The sequence below is a fragment of the Oreochromis aureus genome, linkage group 1, assembly GCF_013358895.1.
Source record: "Oreochromis aureus strain Israel breed Guangdong linkage group 1, ZZ_aureus, whole genome shotgun sequence".
NCBI lineage: Eukaryota > Metazoa > Chordata > Actinopteri > Cichliformes > Cichlidae > Oreochromis > Oreochromis aureus.
In genome coordinates this window covers 19,264,059-19,280,453 of record NC_052942.1, presented here as the reverse complement: position 1 = coordinate 19,280,453, position 16,395 = coordinate 19,264,059, and the positions used below count along the sequence as shown (strand labels likewise).

General features: G+C 39.1%; 2 protein-coding genes across 3 annotated transcripts; one reads left to right on the top strand and one right to left on the bottom strand.

Annotated features, from left to right (window-relative positions):
* Window positions 1–521: 521 nt before the first annotated feature.
* ist1 (IST1 factor associated with ESCRT-III) lies at window positions 522–5,572 on the top strand. 2 transcript variants are annotated; one of them, XM_031744841.2, is made up of 10 exons: window positions 522–633; window positions 1,208–1,308; window positions 1,410–1,590; window positions 1,668–1,755; window positions 1,863–1,946; window positions 2,048–2,158; window positions 2,251–2,433; window positions 3,264–3,365; window positions 3,891–3,897; window positions 4,327–5,572. In XM_031744841.2, exons 2-10 carry the CDS (start codon window positions 1,221–1,223, stop codon window positions 4,491–4,493), a joined length of 1,011 nt encoding a protein of 336 aa, XP_031600701.1. In that variant the 5' UTR covers window positions 522–633; window positions 1,208–1,220; the 3' UTR covers window positions 4,494–5,572. The 2 variants fall into 2 exon arrangements, with proteins under 2 accessions (XP_031600701.1, XP_031600700.1); XM_031744840.2 differs by having other exon boundaries at window positions 3,852–3,897.
* A 235-nt stretch (window positions 5,573–5,807) lies between these two features.
* pkd1l3 (polycystic kidney disease 1-like 3) lies at window positions 5,808–16,039 on the bottom strand. The gene is made up of 13 exons (XM_039609808.1): window positions 15,843–16,039; window positions 15,516–15,697; window positions 15,179–15,409; window positions 14,976–15,077; window positions 13,446–13,624; window positions 12,696–12,842; window positions 12,389–12,591; window positions 11,651–11,838; window positions 11,322–11,454; window positions 10,380–10,575; window positions 10,042–10,270; window positions 9,748–9,832; window positions 5,808–8,701 (listed from the first exon to the last, which is right to left on the bottom strand). The coding sequence occupies exons 1-13, from the start codon at window positions 15,958–15,960 to the stop codon at window positions 8,655–8,657; spliced, it is 2,040 nt and encodes a 679-aa protein (XP_039465742.1). The 5' UTR covers window positions 15,961–16,039; the 3' UTR covers window positions 5,808–8,654.
* Window positions 16,040–16,395: the final 356 nt, after the last annotated feature.

Here is a 16,395-nt window from a genome sequence, read left to right as displayed (position 1 = left end):
CCTACTTGGATACATCATTTTGGAGTTTAGTTAATTTAATATATGCTGTGTTAAACCACAGACTTGAAACAGACTGCTTCATCTTGATAATATATTCATACCCCCTAGTCCCCAAACCCACCTTTGTCCCTCCAGTTTATCAACTGGGTTATCCCAAAATTCATACTTCATCTTCTTTTGTCCGTTAAGAAATTTATAAAAATACACGAATAAAGACTCTTGATAAATTTTGTATATCACAAATTGATAAGTTGTGATAAGTTTTGTATTTTGAGTGAACGAGCCTCCATATAACTTTACCTCTGTTAACTACTAAACTCATTGGTTTACCCTGTACTGTGGACAGCTGCGGTATTTCTAAAATAGCATACAAACTGTTTTATTTATATATTTATCTGTAAGAAGAAGCATTAGGGACATTTTTTATTTTTTTTTAAAGAAGAAAAAAAATAACGTCATCGGCTGACAACTGGGTCACACCTGCACCTGACGCTCCTTTGATTCAGACGGCGACCCCGCCCCTGGGTTATTCCCCATGACGTCACTGGAGATAATCACGGAAGTGAAGTGAGCGACGAAACACAAGACAGAAACTCAAATAAGTTGGTGTGTGCGCTCGACTCGTATTTACAGGTAAGCTTCTGACATTTTTTTTTTTACCTATTAAACTATTTCGAAACTATCTGAATTCTTAAAGTCTTTCAGTGTATTTGACTTGGCTTTGTTGACGTTAAACGACGGAGCTAGGTCGGTAGCTAGCACAAACGATAACAGAAGACTGCTAACAAAGCAAAGGCTGTAGCTAACAGGTTTGTTCACACAAGCACCGGCTCGGGTTTTTAAAATTGAATGATTGTAATATTGTAAGATTAGTAGATAAAAAGGCACCGTACTCGATAAGAAGGTATCGTTTAAGTAGCATGGCTGGCCTTCTTGTTACCTGTTCTCGGCGTCAAGCTAAAGCTAATGTTTTGAGTCGTTAGTAGTTTAATACTTTGTGTTGGTAACTAACTTAATGTTTATTCCTGACTTTGTTTACGTGTGTGTTTGTGTTGTGTGTCGCGTGAATGTGCGGAGTCATTGTGTTACGATGGGTTGGTCATGCTCACATGATTGAGTGACTCACTGGATCAGAGGTGGTATAGAAGTTAGATGGGCTCCATAGGTAGTCTTCACTTATTTCCCCTCTCCTCTCTCCTGTTCAAAGGCTGTCCGTCATCATGCTGGGAGGAGGTTTCAAATCAGAGAGGCTGAGAGTCAACCTCCGACTGGTCATCAACCGACTCAAACTCCTTGAAAAAAAGAAAAGTGAGTCATGGAGCTGATCTCCAATATCTGAAGTGGGTCTTTATTTGTAAAGTAGTTCTAATTTTTTTTCTGTTTTCCGTATCTACAAATTTAACATGAAGCTGAGCTTGCTCAGAAGGCCAGGAAGGAGATTGCAGATTACCTGTCATCAGGTAAGGATGAGCGGGCACGGATCCGTGTGGAGCACATCATCAGAGAGGACTATCTGGTTGAAGCCATGGAGATCTTAGAGCTTTACTGTGACCTGCTGTTGACTCGCTTTGGCCTCATTCAGTCTATGAAGTGAGTACTGAGCATTGTAAATTACTTACCTTCAGCGTTCGTCCTTGTTAACTCGGTTGCAATTTACCCATTATTAGAGAACTAGATCCAGGCTTACAGGAAGCAGTGTCCACCCTCATCTGGGCAGCTCCTCGTCTGCAGTCAGAAGTGTCTGAGCTAAAAATTGTAAGTTCTATCTAAAAATTTGTCTCCAGTAATAATAAACACTTTGTATTTACATCTATTCCTTTCAAGTCAGTATTGACAATCTTGTTTCTAAAATCTTCTTTTAGGTGTCTGAACAGCTGTGTGCAAAATATAGCAAGGAGTACGGCAAGCTATGCAGGACAAACCAGATTGGCACAGTCAACGACAGGGTAATTTTTTTCCCAGTGACTGTCCACAAGCTTGTATAGGAATGTATGAACCTTTTGTCTAGTGTGCTCTTAGCGACATCTAATCAAATATCTGATTTCAGCTGATGCACAAACTGAGTGTTGAGGCTCCTCCCAAGATCTTGGTCGAGCGCTACTTGATAGAGATTGCAAAGAACTACAATGTCCCCTATGAGCCCGACGCCATGGTCCGGGTAAGCAGTAAAGAATCTGTTGTTACTCAATGTGAAAGTTGGAAATTTTGCCCTCTGTTTGTTTATTTACCATCCGCTACTTCTCCGGATAGCCCGAGGTGTGTACTGGGGAGGAGGCAGACCTGATTGATGTCGACAATGACAGGAAGTCTGGAGGAGGAGGAGGTGGTGGAGGATTCACAGCTCCTCCAGCTCCTGGAATCCATATGCCTATGCCCATGCCTATGGCTATGCCAATGCCAACAGCTTTCAACTATCCACCTCCCAACGGAGCTGTAAGAATTTCCTTTTAAAGACGATGATTTAGTTGAATAATATTGTGTTGCTTTTTACTTTCTGTAACAGATTTAACGTGAACAACATTTCACTGACATTAAAACAAAAACACTTTTCTAACTTTGCCCTGTAATGACATGAAGATAATGTTATGCCCATATTCAGGATATTGCTACATGTGTATCTGGATGGAATTTGTTTTTGGTTCTCAGAACATCTAAAGACATTAGCAAAGCAGTAATTTGTTACTACTGGCAGTGACCCATCAGCTTTTCATCCATTTCTGAAAGGCATAGATGGCATAGAGCATTTACACCTCTTGTTCTAAAGAAAAATGTATATTTTGTTACATTTTAACAGTATTAAAAGTCCTTCACAGCTGCTTCTGACTTTTGAAGCATGTTGTTTTGAGGACGATTTAATGGTAGTAAGATCACCAGGATGAAATTGATTCTAGTTTGTTGTATTTACTTTCTATGAGAACTATACACTATATTGATAAAAGTACTGGGCCACCTACACCTATGGGAATCAATGAAGAATGAATCAATGAACTCTTGGCACACAGTTTTGGGGCTGATATTAATGCCAGATGTTAGAGCTCCACAGTTATTGAGTCAGCACTGTTAGTGATTCATTTAACAGCCTGACTTGTTACACTGGTAACATCGTATTACAGTACCAGTTCAGAGACAGTGAATGACCCATTCATTCACAAAAGAGGTATGGCCCAATACTTTTGACCTTGTAGTGTATGTGTACAACAGTTAGCTACCTTCCTCAAACTTGTTTGACCTTTTTTTTTCCCTTTTATTTTGTTTACCCCCAGGAACCGTTTCATGCACCCGTTGGAACCTACAACAGCTTCCAGCCCCCCATGGGAGGAGGGCAGCCACCTCAGTTGCCCACTTCTCCCCCTACATACGAGTCTGTAAGTCTGTACGACTGAACCCTTCCCCTCCATCCATGCCCCCTTCATGTTTCCAAAGATGGACAGACGGACAGGGCAGGGAACCACTCAGGGAAGAACTGTTTATTCGGCTTGCTTACAGTTCTGCCTGTCCTCCATACTTTAACATTATTTCTCAGAGTAGGCCCAGATTCAGGTTCATCTGCACAGATGTAGGTAGCATGAAATTTGCCAACTTTAACCTACTAACTATGACCTGATCAGCTTTTCTGAGCGGGACTGAAAGAAGTGATAACTGAGGTCCTTTGCCAAAAATCATGTTTAGTGTTGCACACTAAAGGTGATGGTTTCCATTTTTTTTCTTTTATTTCGGTTTGTTTTTGCATCTGCCTTTTTGAAATGAAGTATTAATCAAAATCTTATTAATACTAACAAATATATGTATATATTTGTTTTTGGTTTTAAATATGGGGATGACTTCATCACGAATACATTTATTTGTTTCAGATTGACGACCTAACTGAAAAACCTTCTGTTCCTTCCCAGGGCGTAGGTGAGTTCTGTCAACAATCAGCAGCAGTTAAATGATGAGGGGGGAATATTTTGTGTTTTCTTATGTACGTAACTCTTTGACAAAATTATCTTGTAATTTATTGTGCAAATTAAGTATTATTAGCATTCCGGTGTGCTTGTTGGAAGCAGATTTGCTGCTTTGATGTGTATTTACGTACTGCAGAAGGACGCTGTATGTGACGCTCATACTAATGAAAGCAAAGGTTACAGAGTGCAGCTCACAGGTGGCGGAGGTCTGTGAAACAGAGGAAGTTTATTTATTCATTTATTTATTTATTTATTTTAATCTGTCTTGTTTGCAGTAGATTTTAACAAGGTGGGAAAATAAAGTAGGGTAGGACTTAAGTTATCCTTAAAATGCTCACCTTGCAAACATTTTCCTAAATAATTAATGCCCGTTACTCTCCAGGTCCCGCTCCTTCGGCTCGGATTTATGACAACAACGCTCTTCCAGAACTCCCATCTGTTCCCGACACACTCCCAACATCCTCCTTGGGCAGAAGCAACACCACCTCGGATGACATTGACTTTGATGATTTGACGCGGCGCTTTGAGGAGCTGAAGAAGAAGACCTAAATGCTTTAACCTGATATACATAAACAGGCCTGTGTCACCTACACAGCTCAGAACAGGAAATGGGAATTGTTCAAGGCTCTGAATCAGATTTGGGTAGCTCTCCTCCCTCTTTCTTGGTGAAGTAATTTTACACAAATATTAAACATACATGTAATCTATTACCTCATTTATATAGCTATGACCAGCTAATGAGAGACAGTACTTTTAAGTGCCACATGATTTCATTTCCTTCTAGTGGCACGTTGGATAAAATCTTAAACAATCATGTGGGTGTTCACCCCTTCTCGCTCCTTATTTAAAATCGCACTGACTTTTAACCTTTTCCATTTGTCCATCCATCCATTCGCTTCCGCTTATCCTTTTCAGGGTCGCGGGGGGCGCTGGAGCCTATCCCAGCTGTCATAGGGCGAGAGGCGGGGTACACCCTGGACAGGCCGCCAGTCTGTCGATAATTAATAATTAATTTGTCTGTGTGATAATTAATATGTTCACATTTAGATCTTATGTGTTGATTTTCCTGAAGGATTTGGGTTTGATTGATATTCATAGTACATGCCTTTATTCCGCTTTGCACACACTGTTGCTGTGATCCACTGTGTCGCTCAGTCCCGTCTCAGACCAGTTTGACAGGTATAGCGGGCTGCGCCATCTCGGTGGCGAACAACCTTTTACGCATTAAAGTCACCATTTTGTTTCCAAAGCGAGGCTCCAACAGTCACTGAGGTTTTTCTCAGCTGTACAGAGACACATAGAAGCCATATTTTCAGTGTGTTACGCAGTTTTTCTCACTGTGGGATCGTTAAATGCTCATCATTACCGAGCTTCTCAAACTTCAAGGTATATTTATATCAGGTTTCAAACCTTTTCCGTTTGAGGGGCGATGGGACACAGATGTAAAGTGACAACATGTATGGAAATCTGTAATATAAAACACTTACAGCAATATAGGTAGACTTATTTACATGATTTAACTGTATAGGAAAAGGAGTTTGGCAGCCGGGAATTGTTCAATATTTGACAAATCTGTTTTATATACAGTATCTCCAAATAAAGTTTTCTTTTTGCCCTTTTGAATGTCAGTTTTACAAAATACCTGCACTTTTTTTATGACTGAACAAACAAATTTGCAATTAAAATCCTGGCAGGCGAAAGCAGCCAGACAACAAACTGATTTGATTAGATGGAAAGTTTCAGAGCAGAGGAAAAAGTTTGTGCCGTCTTTTGTGATCGTGTGCATGGGTCTTGTACTGTATGTTCACCACTCCATTTGCCTTACCTATCACCTCTCATCCGAGGCCTTGCCAGTCTGTTTTAGGATTAATCATCTGTTATCCACCAAGACTGGACACGTAATGCGTTTTTCAGTTTCTAGTTGACCTTATTTGCGTTACACTCCACAGATTCTGAGTTTTAATTTGCTTGATAGATTAAAAAAATCTGTGCAGGCACTAGAGGTAGATGTTTCTAATTATTGTAATAAGTGTAGTGAGAGGTTTTTGTTATTGTTTCTGTAACTTGACTACACTGGGCTCTGCTTGCATGGAAAATAGACGGTGGCCTTGAATAATATGACTCAGCAATCTCTGGATGTGCTTTGAAAAGCTTCCCCGCTGGGTTATACGTGCAGTTAATTAATAGTTTTACATGAGCTGGGAGAAAATGGAGAGATAATTAACACTACAGAACTGTGATCTGCTCACTGTCTTTTCTATGTTGGATTGTTCTTTCATGTTAAACTTTAAGACACAAAATAGTGTCTTGTTGCAAAAAAATATTACCCCCCCCCCAAACAATGTATACTACAATAATAATTTAATAAAAGACTATTTGGAACTGGAAAGCTTGTAAGATTTGCACATAATTTTCCATCAATTTTTCTTAAAAAAACACAACAACCTGTAAATCTCAATGGTAACCAGCAGAGGTCCCTAATGTTAAGGCAAAGCTCTGAAAAGGAAATCATTTTTTCAATGATGTAAAACATACTGCGTTTTAAGTTAATGTGAAACTAACCTCTTTACATAATGGATCCTTTCAGTTTTTACAACATAGTATTGCATCAAGTCATATTTGACCCATTTTCTGTTTGACACTTGTGATCAATACAGGTATGAGTTAAGAGCGGCACAATCATGTGAAAACTGCATCCTGTTAAGTTTGGATGATCATTTGGTTTTCGACAGTCTTCTCATCCTAAAAGTAGGATGAGAGGCAGAGCCTTCAGGTATCAGGCCTCACTCCAGCTCTCAGTTTGGATTTGGGAGAGAGATTAGGCTTAAAGTTTTCCTTTTGATAAAGCTCATGTTTTCTCTTTCATAGTTTTTGTCTGTGTCTCCCTTCTTTTCTCCTTATCTCTTTCCCCTCCCTGAGCCTGCATATCCTGGAGGTTTCTTCCTGTTGAAAGGGAGTTCTTCCTCCCCACTGTTTTCTATCTAATATTGTAGGATCTTTTCTTTACAATATAAAATGCCTTGAGGTTGCTCTTGTTTTGAATTGGAATGAGTTGAATTTCTTAAGTCTTATAGTCTGTGGTCACACCGTTTTACACACATAATATTTGTGTTTTTCTGTGTGATTGAGCCGACTATTTTTTAAACTGGTGTCCAAATAAGACTCGAGAGTTCTGTTTCCAAAGGTTGGGATGCTGTTGAGATGAGCAGATCCCAATAAACTAAATGCGGGAGTGTGATTGTAAATAGTAAGTGGACTGCTTCTTATATAGCACTTCACAATTCACACTCTGACGAACGCATCAGAAGCAACCCGGGGGTCAATGTTTTGGCCCACGATACTTTGGCATGTAGACTGGAGCAGCCAGGCACTGAACTCCCGACCTTTAGTGGACAACCTGCTCCACCTCCTGAGCCTCAGTCAGGGAAAATGTGGATGAACATGTGTGGAAAGTTACTAAAGCTGGGAGGTAGTTTTTTTTTTATTTTTTATATTGAACTTATAAAAACATACAAAATTTGCAAGAGGTTTAGTGGTAATCATGCAAAGGTCACAAATACCACTTTTTGGTTCAGCTTTCCAGCCTCTGGCGATCTGGTGTGATAGTCTTTGTGCACTGATGTATTTTACTAATGGAGTGACTGTTAATTGTTATGTAAGCTGCTGGTCATCTCTGGGATTCAATAGGGATGTATACACAGATCAACACATCTCTTTTTGACCCGAGTTCAATTTTATAAATCATTTAAACATTAAACATCAACTAAGCAACTGCAGAGCTGTTTATTGAAATTCACACATATAATACTACTGTATGACACCAGTGAATAAATAGTTTAAATCATTTGTGATTAAGCACAGAAGATCTAAGACAGGACAATCAGCTGTCTGAAGAACAGCTTATATTCCCAAACCAAAAGCACAAACTTGAATGAAGTGAGATCTGTTACATAAGTGTTTCAAACTGAGGACTGAATGAATCTCACAGATGCAGGTATGAGTGATAAAGAGGCATGAAACACACTTTCAGTATCAATTACAGTGACAGGAGTGAAATGAAAAATGTAATCAATTAATCATTAGATCCCAGATGAGCAGCAACATAAAAGTACCTTCGCACTATTTCACACAACTTCATTTACAGTCAGTAGGTAGGAGATAGTGAACGCTATTAACCATTAGAATCATAGGGAAGCATTTAAACAGGAAGCTGTGTTAAAGTTACTGAAAAATAATTCTTTGCAGGGTTTTTTTCTGTTGAAATTTCTCTTCTATTTCTCCTGGATCACTACTTTATTGTACTTTATTGGATAAAGGACAGCTTTTTTCACACTCCATGATAATAGTTCTTAACTTGTTTACATATATGTGAATCTGTATATGTGTTTTGCACTAGCATTAAATGAATGTATCAACCACTTTTTTAAAAAGGAAAAAAAAATCTCTTTTTCACATACGTATTCATGGTGAATTTTACATACAAGAACAGTTATTTAATTGCCCATTACTCTGACTCACAACTTCAAAAAGATTCTCATAGGTACTGGAAACTCTGTACACATACAAAACACCACGATGTGTTATGCAGCTCTATATCCAGAAAGTAAAACTTACAATAAGTGCAAAAGATTGTCTAAGAAGCGAGGGGGGGCCGTGTGTCGCAGCTGTGCATGTTGGAGGAGACAGGTCATGTTGTCAAATGCAGTATCCTCACATCGTGTCCCTGCCGCTGTACTGTCTGCACTTTTCCTGTTGCTCTGTTAAATGGAGAAGACACAACTGTAAGACTCAAAGCACTTATCTCAAACTCCGCAAAGGGTACATGGATACACAGAAGCACGAGAGAAAGGTAACAGGAAACGAAAAGGATCAGTCGTTTATCGCTGTCAACAAAAATTTTGGGTTGTGTGATCTGCATGATTACATCAGAGCTCTCGGCAGCCAAGCTGAAATAAAGTGGAAAAGGCTTCCTTGGTCTGCTTCGTGAAATGTGAATGAGGAGTTTGCAGTAAATCTTTCCTGTGTGTTGAATAATATTTACACGCTATCTCAGGTTAATATGAAACCTATATTTCTTTGCATGTTGGTAACGAAATTCTTCCAATTTGAAATATGAATGATTATTTTTACATGTACACGCAAATTAAGTTTCATGCAAAATAGGTTCATCCAACCTGTTTCATTTCATTTGGACTCTAAGTCAGTGCAAACATGTAAAATGAAATCAGTCCACCACAATTTTGCTTTTTGCAACAAATGCATCCTTGTTGCATCTACTAATTTTTATATATATTCATGAATCTAATTATTTACATTAAGTTGTAAAAGATTGATGCATACACAGATGCGTAGTGTTATAATGGACAATATGTTAAGAACTTTAATGCACCAAACAATAGCGGCTCTCCTAATATCATTATATTTTAGTACAATGACAATAAGGCCTTCTAATTTTTTGGTTTTTTTAAAACGTGACCAAAAAAGCAAAGATGCTGACACACTGCTGAGAAAAATGTCACAAGTAGCACAAAGAGGTCATTATGGAGAGTAACAAAAAAGTGCCTAGTTTACACTAATACTACTAATTATTATTATCAAAGAAAAAAACTTTTATTTAACTTTAATATTTATATTAAATATTTATAAATTATTATAACAAGATTTATAAAAAGAAAAAGAAATGGGTACTTTTTTGTAAATATAAAAAAATTATTCAACAAAAACATCACATCACAGTATATACTTGCAGCTTTGCACTGACCTGTTCTGGCTGCACAGAGACTACATAAGGCTTTTTTCTTACCTAACAGGACTTGCTCAACTTCTTCACTCTCGTCTACAGCTACAGGTTTGAGCAGGAGGGCGAAAATCACAGCAACGCCTATCACCTGTGAGAAAAAGCAGACCGCACAACAAACTAATAATGTTACATACACATTTGCAAAAAATTTAAAAAACAGAAACAAACTGCAACATTCTGTAGAAACCCAAGTATCTTAAAATAAATGCAACATCTCAGAGCGTGACATGCAGGAAAACACTTAAGATTATCGGCTAAGCAAACTGACTTTTTAAAAAAGGGATTTATTTTACGAACCTTGAGAGGCTGCAGAATAAAGATGCTTTCAAAAAGGGAGAGGCCCAGAGACATGACCCACTTGATGGACTTCTCTTTGCCGTACTGAAAGCCATACAACAAGGTGAAGAAAGTTGAAATGCCGCTGATGGACAGCAACAGGAACCAGCCCACGAACACAAACCACCATGGCAGCCAGCAGCCCAGGATAGTCGTTGCTTTCTTCTTTGGTTTCTTCGCAGGAGGTGGGCTGGGCCGGGATGAGATGGACAGAAAAAACACGCATGATGTCCCAGTTCAGTACAATAGCACAAATAGCTCTCAAATATTTTTGTCTCACTGGCAGTTGGAGTACTGACCAGTAGGCCAAGTGGCTGCTGAAGACCATCTCAGTCTTGTGAACCAGTGCGTTGGTGTAGTTGAGGGCCTGCTGGTACTGTTCTAGAGTTGCAAAGTATCTGAAATCCAGTTTCTCCAGGCACATCAGGAGATGACAGAGACTAGCTAGGAGAAACTTGCTGCAGTACACCAAGTGGTGGTCGCTCTCACTCTCTCCTGAGAAAGATTTATATTTAAACATGTACATAAGAAGGTAGTTACGTTTCTCTGTGCGTGCCCGGGCATGCCAGGCCTTGAAGTTACCTCTTTCTGAGAAGAAAGGTAACACTGCTGTCACAGAAAAGTGCAGCTGCTTGGACTGATCAGGCAGAGGGGAAATTATTTGCCTAAAGTGTAATTTGAATAAAAAGAAATAGGTCCTAGGAGCGTGCTACTTGGAAAGCTTTAAAAGACACGTCTGATGGTATTGATTTTTTTTGTCCTGACAACCTTAAAAAATAGAAAATAAGCCTTAAATACAAGCGTCATGTTTCTCACCACTGTGGTTTCTTTGAGATAGGTCTCCCTCTGTGAATACTAACCAGTGCATGACGTCTGAATCATATACTGAGCATTTGTTAAAGATAAAATGTGCACTGCACAGCTGCCTTACTAAAAAAAAAAGAGTATAATTGTTAAAAAATTTAAGATTTTAGACTGTTTGAAATAACTGTTGATGGGGTGAGAGCAAAGAAATAAGCATTCACAGGTCTTGTTATTGGTTCTGTCAGTTAAAGTAGCAACAAACTGCCGTATTCATAAGCTTATGCATCTTATGTACTCTTTTATCATTTTAAAATCTCTAATAGTATTTTACTTATGTGTATTCATGTTAATTTGAGTATATTATAAACATTTTATCTGTCACTTTTTTCTTTCCTTTGCTGAGATTAAAGTATGAAGTAAGAATGAAATAAAACTACCTTGCATGTGCTGAATTAATTCATTCAACCTGTCCAAGGCAGAGAAGAGATCGGCAACGGATTCCAGTCTGTGCATCTCTAGCATCTTGTTTCTTGGGCTCTTGCTTGCCAAAAAAATGATCTGCTCTACATCCTGTTGGAGGGAAGAACAACAAATACTAGATTACACATGAGCAGTGCACTGTTTCACTGCATCGGTAAGTACGTAATAGCAAAGGAGAAGCCAGAGCTACACGGACTATGACATGGACTAAATTCAGAAAGCGTCTCAGGCTTGCAGGTTCTGCGATGAGTAAGAGTCATCAGACAAATATAAACATAAAACGCACCCTCAGCACAGTCGGTATGTTGACTATGGGGGGTCTTAGGTTCTCCTCGGGGTCAGCTTTCTTAGATTTTGGAACTATGCGAGGTTTGATGCTTCGAAAGATTGTGATGATGAGGATGTTGATTGGGAACATGAGGAGACCGCACTGCACGCCCACCATGAGGTCCTGCCAGGTCATCTTTATTGAACCTGGACAGACACAAAAAAGGGGACAGTGATGATGATGTGAAGCAACTAATTTAGCTCCGGCTAATAGCACCCAAATAAACAGCTGGAAACAGCAACACAGTTTTACTGCAGCGTTTACAGCAGAGTTGTGTGCCATTGTTTGTTCTCTAACCTCACGGAATCAACTTTACATTATTTCTGTGTGAATACTGAATATCTATCCATACAATAGAAAAGTGTGACTGACGGTCACACCAACAGTAGATTTTAAGTGCAGACTCTAAAGACTCAATAACACGTGGATCTGCAAAAAAGGCAGCAGTTTTAACAGTGCTTGGCCAGGCGTAGTTAGTAAGGTGCTGAGTTGTGTGCACATCTGGATGCAGATGTGTTGTAGGTAATTATTAAGAACCAGTCATCTTCTTCTTTGGCATGCAGCCCTAGATAACAAAAACACTGCTAATATCAGCACAAAGAGCAGGTTCACCTTGAATTAAATTTTGCTGTTTCATGCTAAGAAACAGATGTAACAATCCAGTAATCAAACAATAATCTAAGATTTTGTAATCACCCATTGAAAAGAGTACTGTTGAGTTTGGATCCACAGGGATGTTCCAGAAGGCGATGTTGATGGCCATGGTACAGAGCAGAAGGCACATGCAGCAAGAAACCCTCTGGGCACGTGTGAACGGGCTGCGTGAGGGAGGATCCACGATGGACACCCAGATGTGTTCGTCTCTAAATCCAGTCGATGTTCTGGTCTGGAAAATGTTCCTGAGAGAGGGCAGAGAAACACGCAATGACAAAAATAATAACTTAATGTGAGCGATGTGATGAGCAACTTATTTTCAGCAGTGTAAAGGGACTCTAACTCTAACCTGAAGCTGGCAACCTCGTTGACTTTTGCAGCATTGAAGGTTTTCTTGGTCATGCCGTCTCCTCGCTCAGAACTCAGCCAGCATTCACAAAAGAAGTGCCACATGTGCCGCGTTTGGAGGTCCTGTACAGTCATTTTGTTTATGTACCTTTAAAGGAAAATATACAGAAATGAAAGGCGACACGTTTAACATTCACCTAAGCAATTAAAATCATGGAAATAAAAAGCAACTTTGCAAACTCGGAAAACAGAAAAAAAGAATTGCTTTTTCATATTTTGTATCTTATTTTATTTAACTCACTATACTGTGTGAAAGAAACACACATCAGATGTCATTAGTGTGGACCCAAATCTATATATTCCTAGTAGCCACACTATAAATCATAGCATGCTTTATCATCTATTTTACTCTAAATAGAATCACAGTTAACAAAATGAGCATCATCTTGCATTAAAAGAAACTTAAAATGAATGAATGAGGGCATAAAACCATCAGGAAGGTATTTAAATGCATCTTTAAATACCTTATACATGCATCCCCCGCCCTTGACTAGCCCCTTACCAGTACAATCCAAGGATAAAAAAACACACAGCTGTGTGAGATTATTATTTTTAAATAGCAGTTTTTAATTAGTTGCCACTGAGATCTTTCTGTACGTTTGAGAGAAAACATTCTCATTTCTGATGAAAAGCACTTCATTCTGATCTGACGTAGCCCCAAACTACTACTTTTTGCTGCTCACGTCCTTACCATGATGGATGACCTCCAGAGTTGTCGTGCTGCAGCCTGATGGTCTGCACTTCCCCCAGTGGGAAGGGTGTGGCCAGCACGAAATAATCAACAGATCCTCTCTCAAACACTGGCTTCTCAGGGTCTGTGAGAGTGTGTATGTTACTCTCTGCTTCTGAGCCAATCAGCTTCACTGTGACCTGCGGGAGAGCACAGCGTACCGATGAAGTGACCCAGACTGTATATACTTGAAAAACCGTACTATTTTTGGCCTTGTGCAACGAACTGTGAAGACTTGACATAACCGGTGATCGGGGTTTCTAGACTGATTTCATATGTAATTTCAAACCGGCTTCCATGCATTTAAGCACATTCACTCTTCTTGTAGATATAATATTAGTGCATGACAAAATAATGTTAGGAAAACACAAGTTAACAATAGTCTTTGACATGTAGTCCTTAGGAATTTCTTTCATACTTCTTCATTTATAGTTATTATAGTATTGTTGTTATAGTGAGTGACTCTGTCAACCTATCCAGTAATCCAGTGTCAGTCGGAAGTTGTGAGTTGGCTGTAAAAGAGTCTTATTCATTAAAGACAGGTATGTCATCCTGTCTGAAAACAACACTAAGATGCCCGTCTGAGCATTGAATCGGGTTTGTTTTCTGTAATCATCCACAGTGATTGTGGTTTATAGTCTTCTACATGTAGCAAGATTTAAATGAGCCTATCCTTTAGGGAGGCGCCCATATTTACATAGTCCTTTTTCCGATGAATGTGTTTGCTTCTCGTTTGCCTAAATGGAACTTTTTTTTCTTTTTAACAAATATATTGACTTGTTTTAAATGTAAATGTTCTTTATCAACTAAATTCCCACTATAAACTGAACTGAATCCATTGCCTGTCTGTAAGGTAGTGAAAACTTTTGTTAAACTGTCAGTTAGTGCTGCGTGATACTGAAAATTTTGGTATCAATCTGATACTGTATAAATACAGGGCCAGTATTGTGAAGACTGATACTTTGCAGGGGAAAGCAATGGGTCATGATGTATCAGATGACTCATTATCAATTTGCAAATCCTAAACACATTTTAATGACCACTAAAAAACTGTGATTTATGCTTTTGAGAAAACTTAGTTAATGCAACAAAGCAACGCTTCTCAGCTTTTTGTGTATTTTGAAACTGAGACCTGGAATGTTAAAGTGTCTCTAAAGCTATATTGTGCTATCAGCTACAAATAAAGATGTGACCATCAACACAAAAGGCTTCAGAGATTTTTAATAGTGCATGTTTAAGGTATATTTTTCATTAAAATGTTTTTTTAACACAGTTCAGTGGACTACATACTGAACTTAGAGGATACAAACAAAGTATCAATCCTATTGTGATAGTATCAATATGATACTAATACCAGCACTGGTATTAATACAATCGATACTAGGCACCTTGATACGACTTTTGTGATTTGGCACTATATAAATAAAACTGAGTTGAAATGATATTTTGATTGATCTGCCCATCTCTGCTGTCAGTGGAAAAAAGACTTACATTGGCACTGGTCCCAGCATTTCTGCGACGTCCAGTTTGGATGCCGATCAGGTAGCTGTACTGTGCAGCTGGGTGATTGTCCTCCAAGAGTGTCATCTTTCTCTGAAGGTTCAAAAACGTACAACATTGTGATGTTAAATAACATGAAAATATACACCCAAAAAAAGGCTGGATTTATGAAAACTGGCGGGAGACAGGCTGACCCTTGAGCGTGCCCTCCGGTCAGCATAGCAGGCCCACAGCAGTGTGATCAGGTAGAGTCCGAAAAATGCACACAGCAGGGCCAGCACCACATAGTTCTGATTCACAGTGGCAAACAGCTCTGCAGTGCGGGATATGTCGACGTAGTTTGGCATCACAAAGAAGGAGCTCCCAAAGAAAGTGAGGTGATTACAGAGACACTGCGTTCGTTGTGGAGTGCTTTCTTTCCCCACCTGAGGAAAAACACAACACATCACTGACTGGTACTCACCTATGCTACTATAAGAATACAGTTCATAAAGAGCCAAATGATCAGATTTTATCCGGGTGAAAACATACCATACAGCCTTCATTGCTCCATGCCTGCGTGTCTGTGTTCCAGTACAGGCACTTGCTCATAAAAGTGGTGATCTTCAGGTTCAAGTCTGGCTGCCATTCAGAATCAGAAACTCTTGCATCAATATACCAAGTCCCAGGAGTCTTTTGTAACATGTCTGGTGTTATCATCCAGCGAAAGCCCTCTAAAGCAAAAAAGCAAAAAGCCCCAAAAACAAAACTTAAATATACTGCATAAATAAGTGTTTTTGCTATGATCACTACATATAAATAATACCAGAGTGAGGTGTGGCCATTCTAGTGACCCAATTTGACCTTGCTGACAGCTACCTGTGCGGTTCAGTACGGTTCTGTTGCTGTAGTATGTGTTATTAGGAGGCAACCCATGAGACAAGAGGAGAACCAGTGACACATTCGCACTGGGCTCCACGCCGAAGAAGATCGTCATATTAGTGTCTGAGATGTTGAGTATAGTCACCGATTTTGAGTTTTTCTCCAACACGACAGTAGTGTTGATCAGATCTGCAGCATTTGGACGAGCCAAAAAGATCTGGTGAAAGGAGGGAAAGAATGAGTCCTTATTTCACTCTGTGTTATAAAATTAAATATTCCAACGTTTTTGTTTTAAAGCAAGCTTCCCAGTATTAACCGACCCATCTCGATTCATATTTAATTAGTGAATTAGTAGTTAGATATTATAAACTATTATAACTATTCACCAGGCATCACTGAAAGCTTTACTGTACTTACACCTCCGTTCTTCTACCTGTAGCTACACTAAGAATGTAAAAGTCACCTCCTGTCTTAAAATCTGGGTTTTGTTAAGACACCATTTGGGCCTGCAGGCACACCCTGTCTTATTTAAAACAACTGACATTTCAAA

Excerpts from the sequence above, each read along its gene's own strand:
- ist1 (XM_031744840.2), top strand. The coding sequence starts at position 1,221 with ATGCTGGGAGGAGGTTTCAAATCAGAGAGGCTGAGAGTCAACCTCCGA. Across the intron at positions 1,591-1,667 it reads GGCCTCATTCAGTCTATGAA|AGAACTAGATCCAGGCTTAC; the intron begins GTGAGTACTGAG and ends ACCCATTATTAG. Across the intron at positions 3,366-3,851 it reads CTCCCCCTACATACGAGTCT|ATTGACGACCTAACTGAAAA; the intron begins GTAAGTCTGTAC and ends TATTTGTTTCAG.
- pkd1l3 (XM_039609808.1), bottom strand. The coding sequence starts at position 15,960 with ATGACGATCTTCTTCGGCGTGGAGCCCAGTGCGAATGTGTCACTGGTT. Across the intron at positions 15,698-15,842 it reads AACCGTACTGAACCGCACAG|AGGGCTTTCGCTGGATGATA; the intron begins GTAGCTGTCAGC and ends TTTTTGCTTTAG. Across the intron at positions 11,839-12,388 it reads AACAGTACTCTTTTCAATGG|GTTCAATAAAGATGACCTGG; the intron begins GTGATTACAAAA and ends GTGTCTGTCCAG.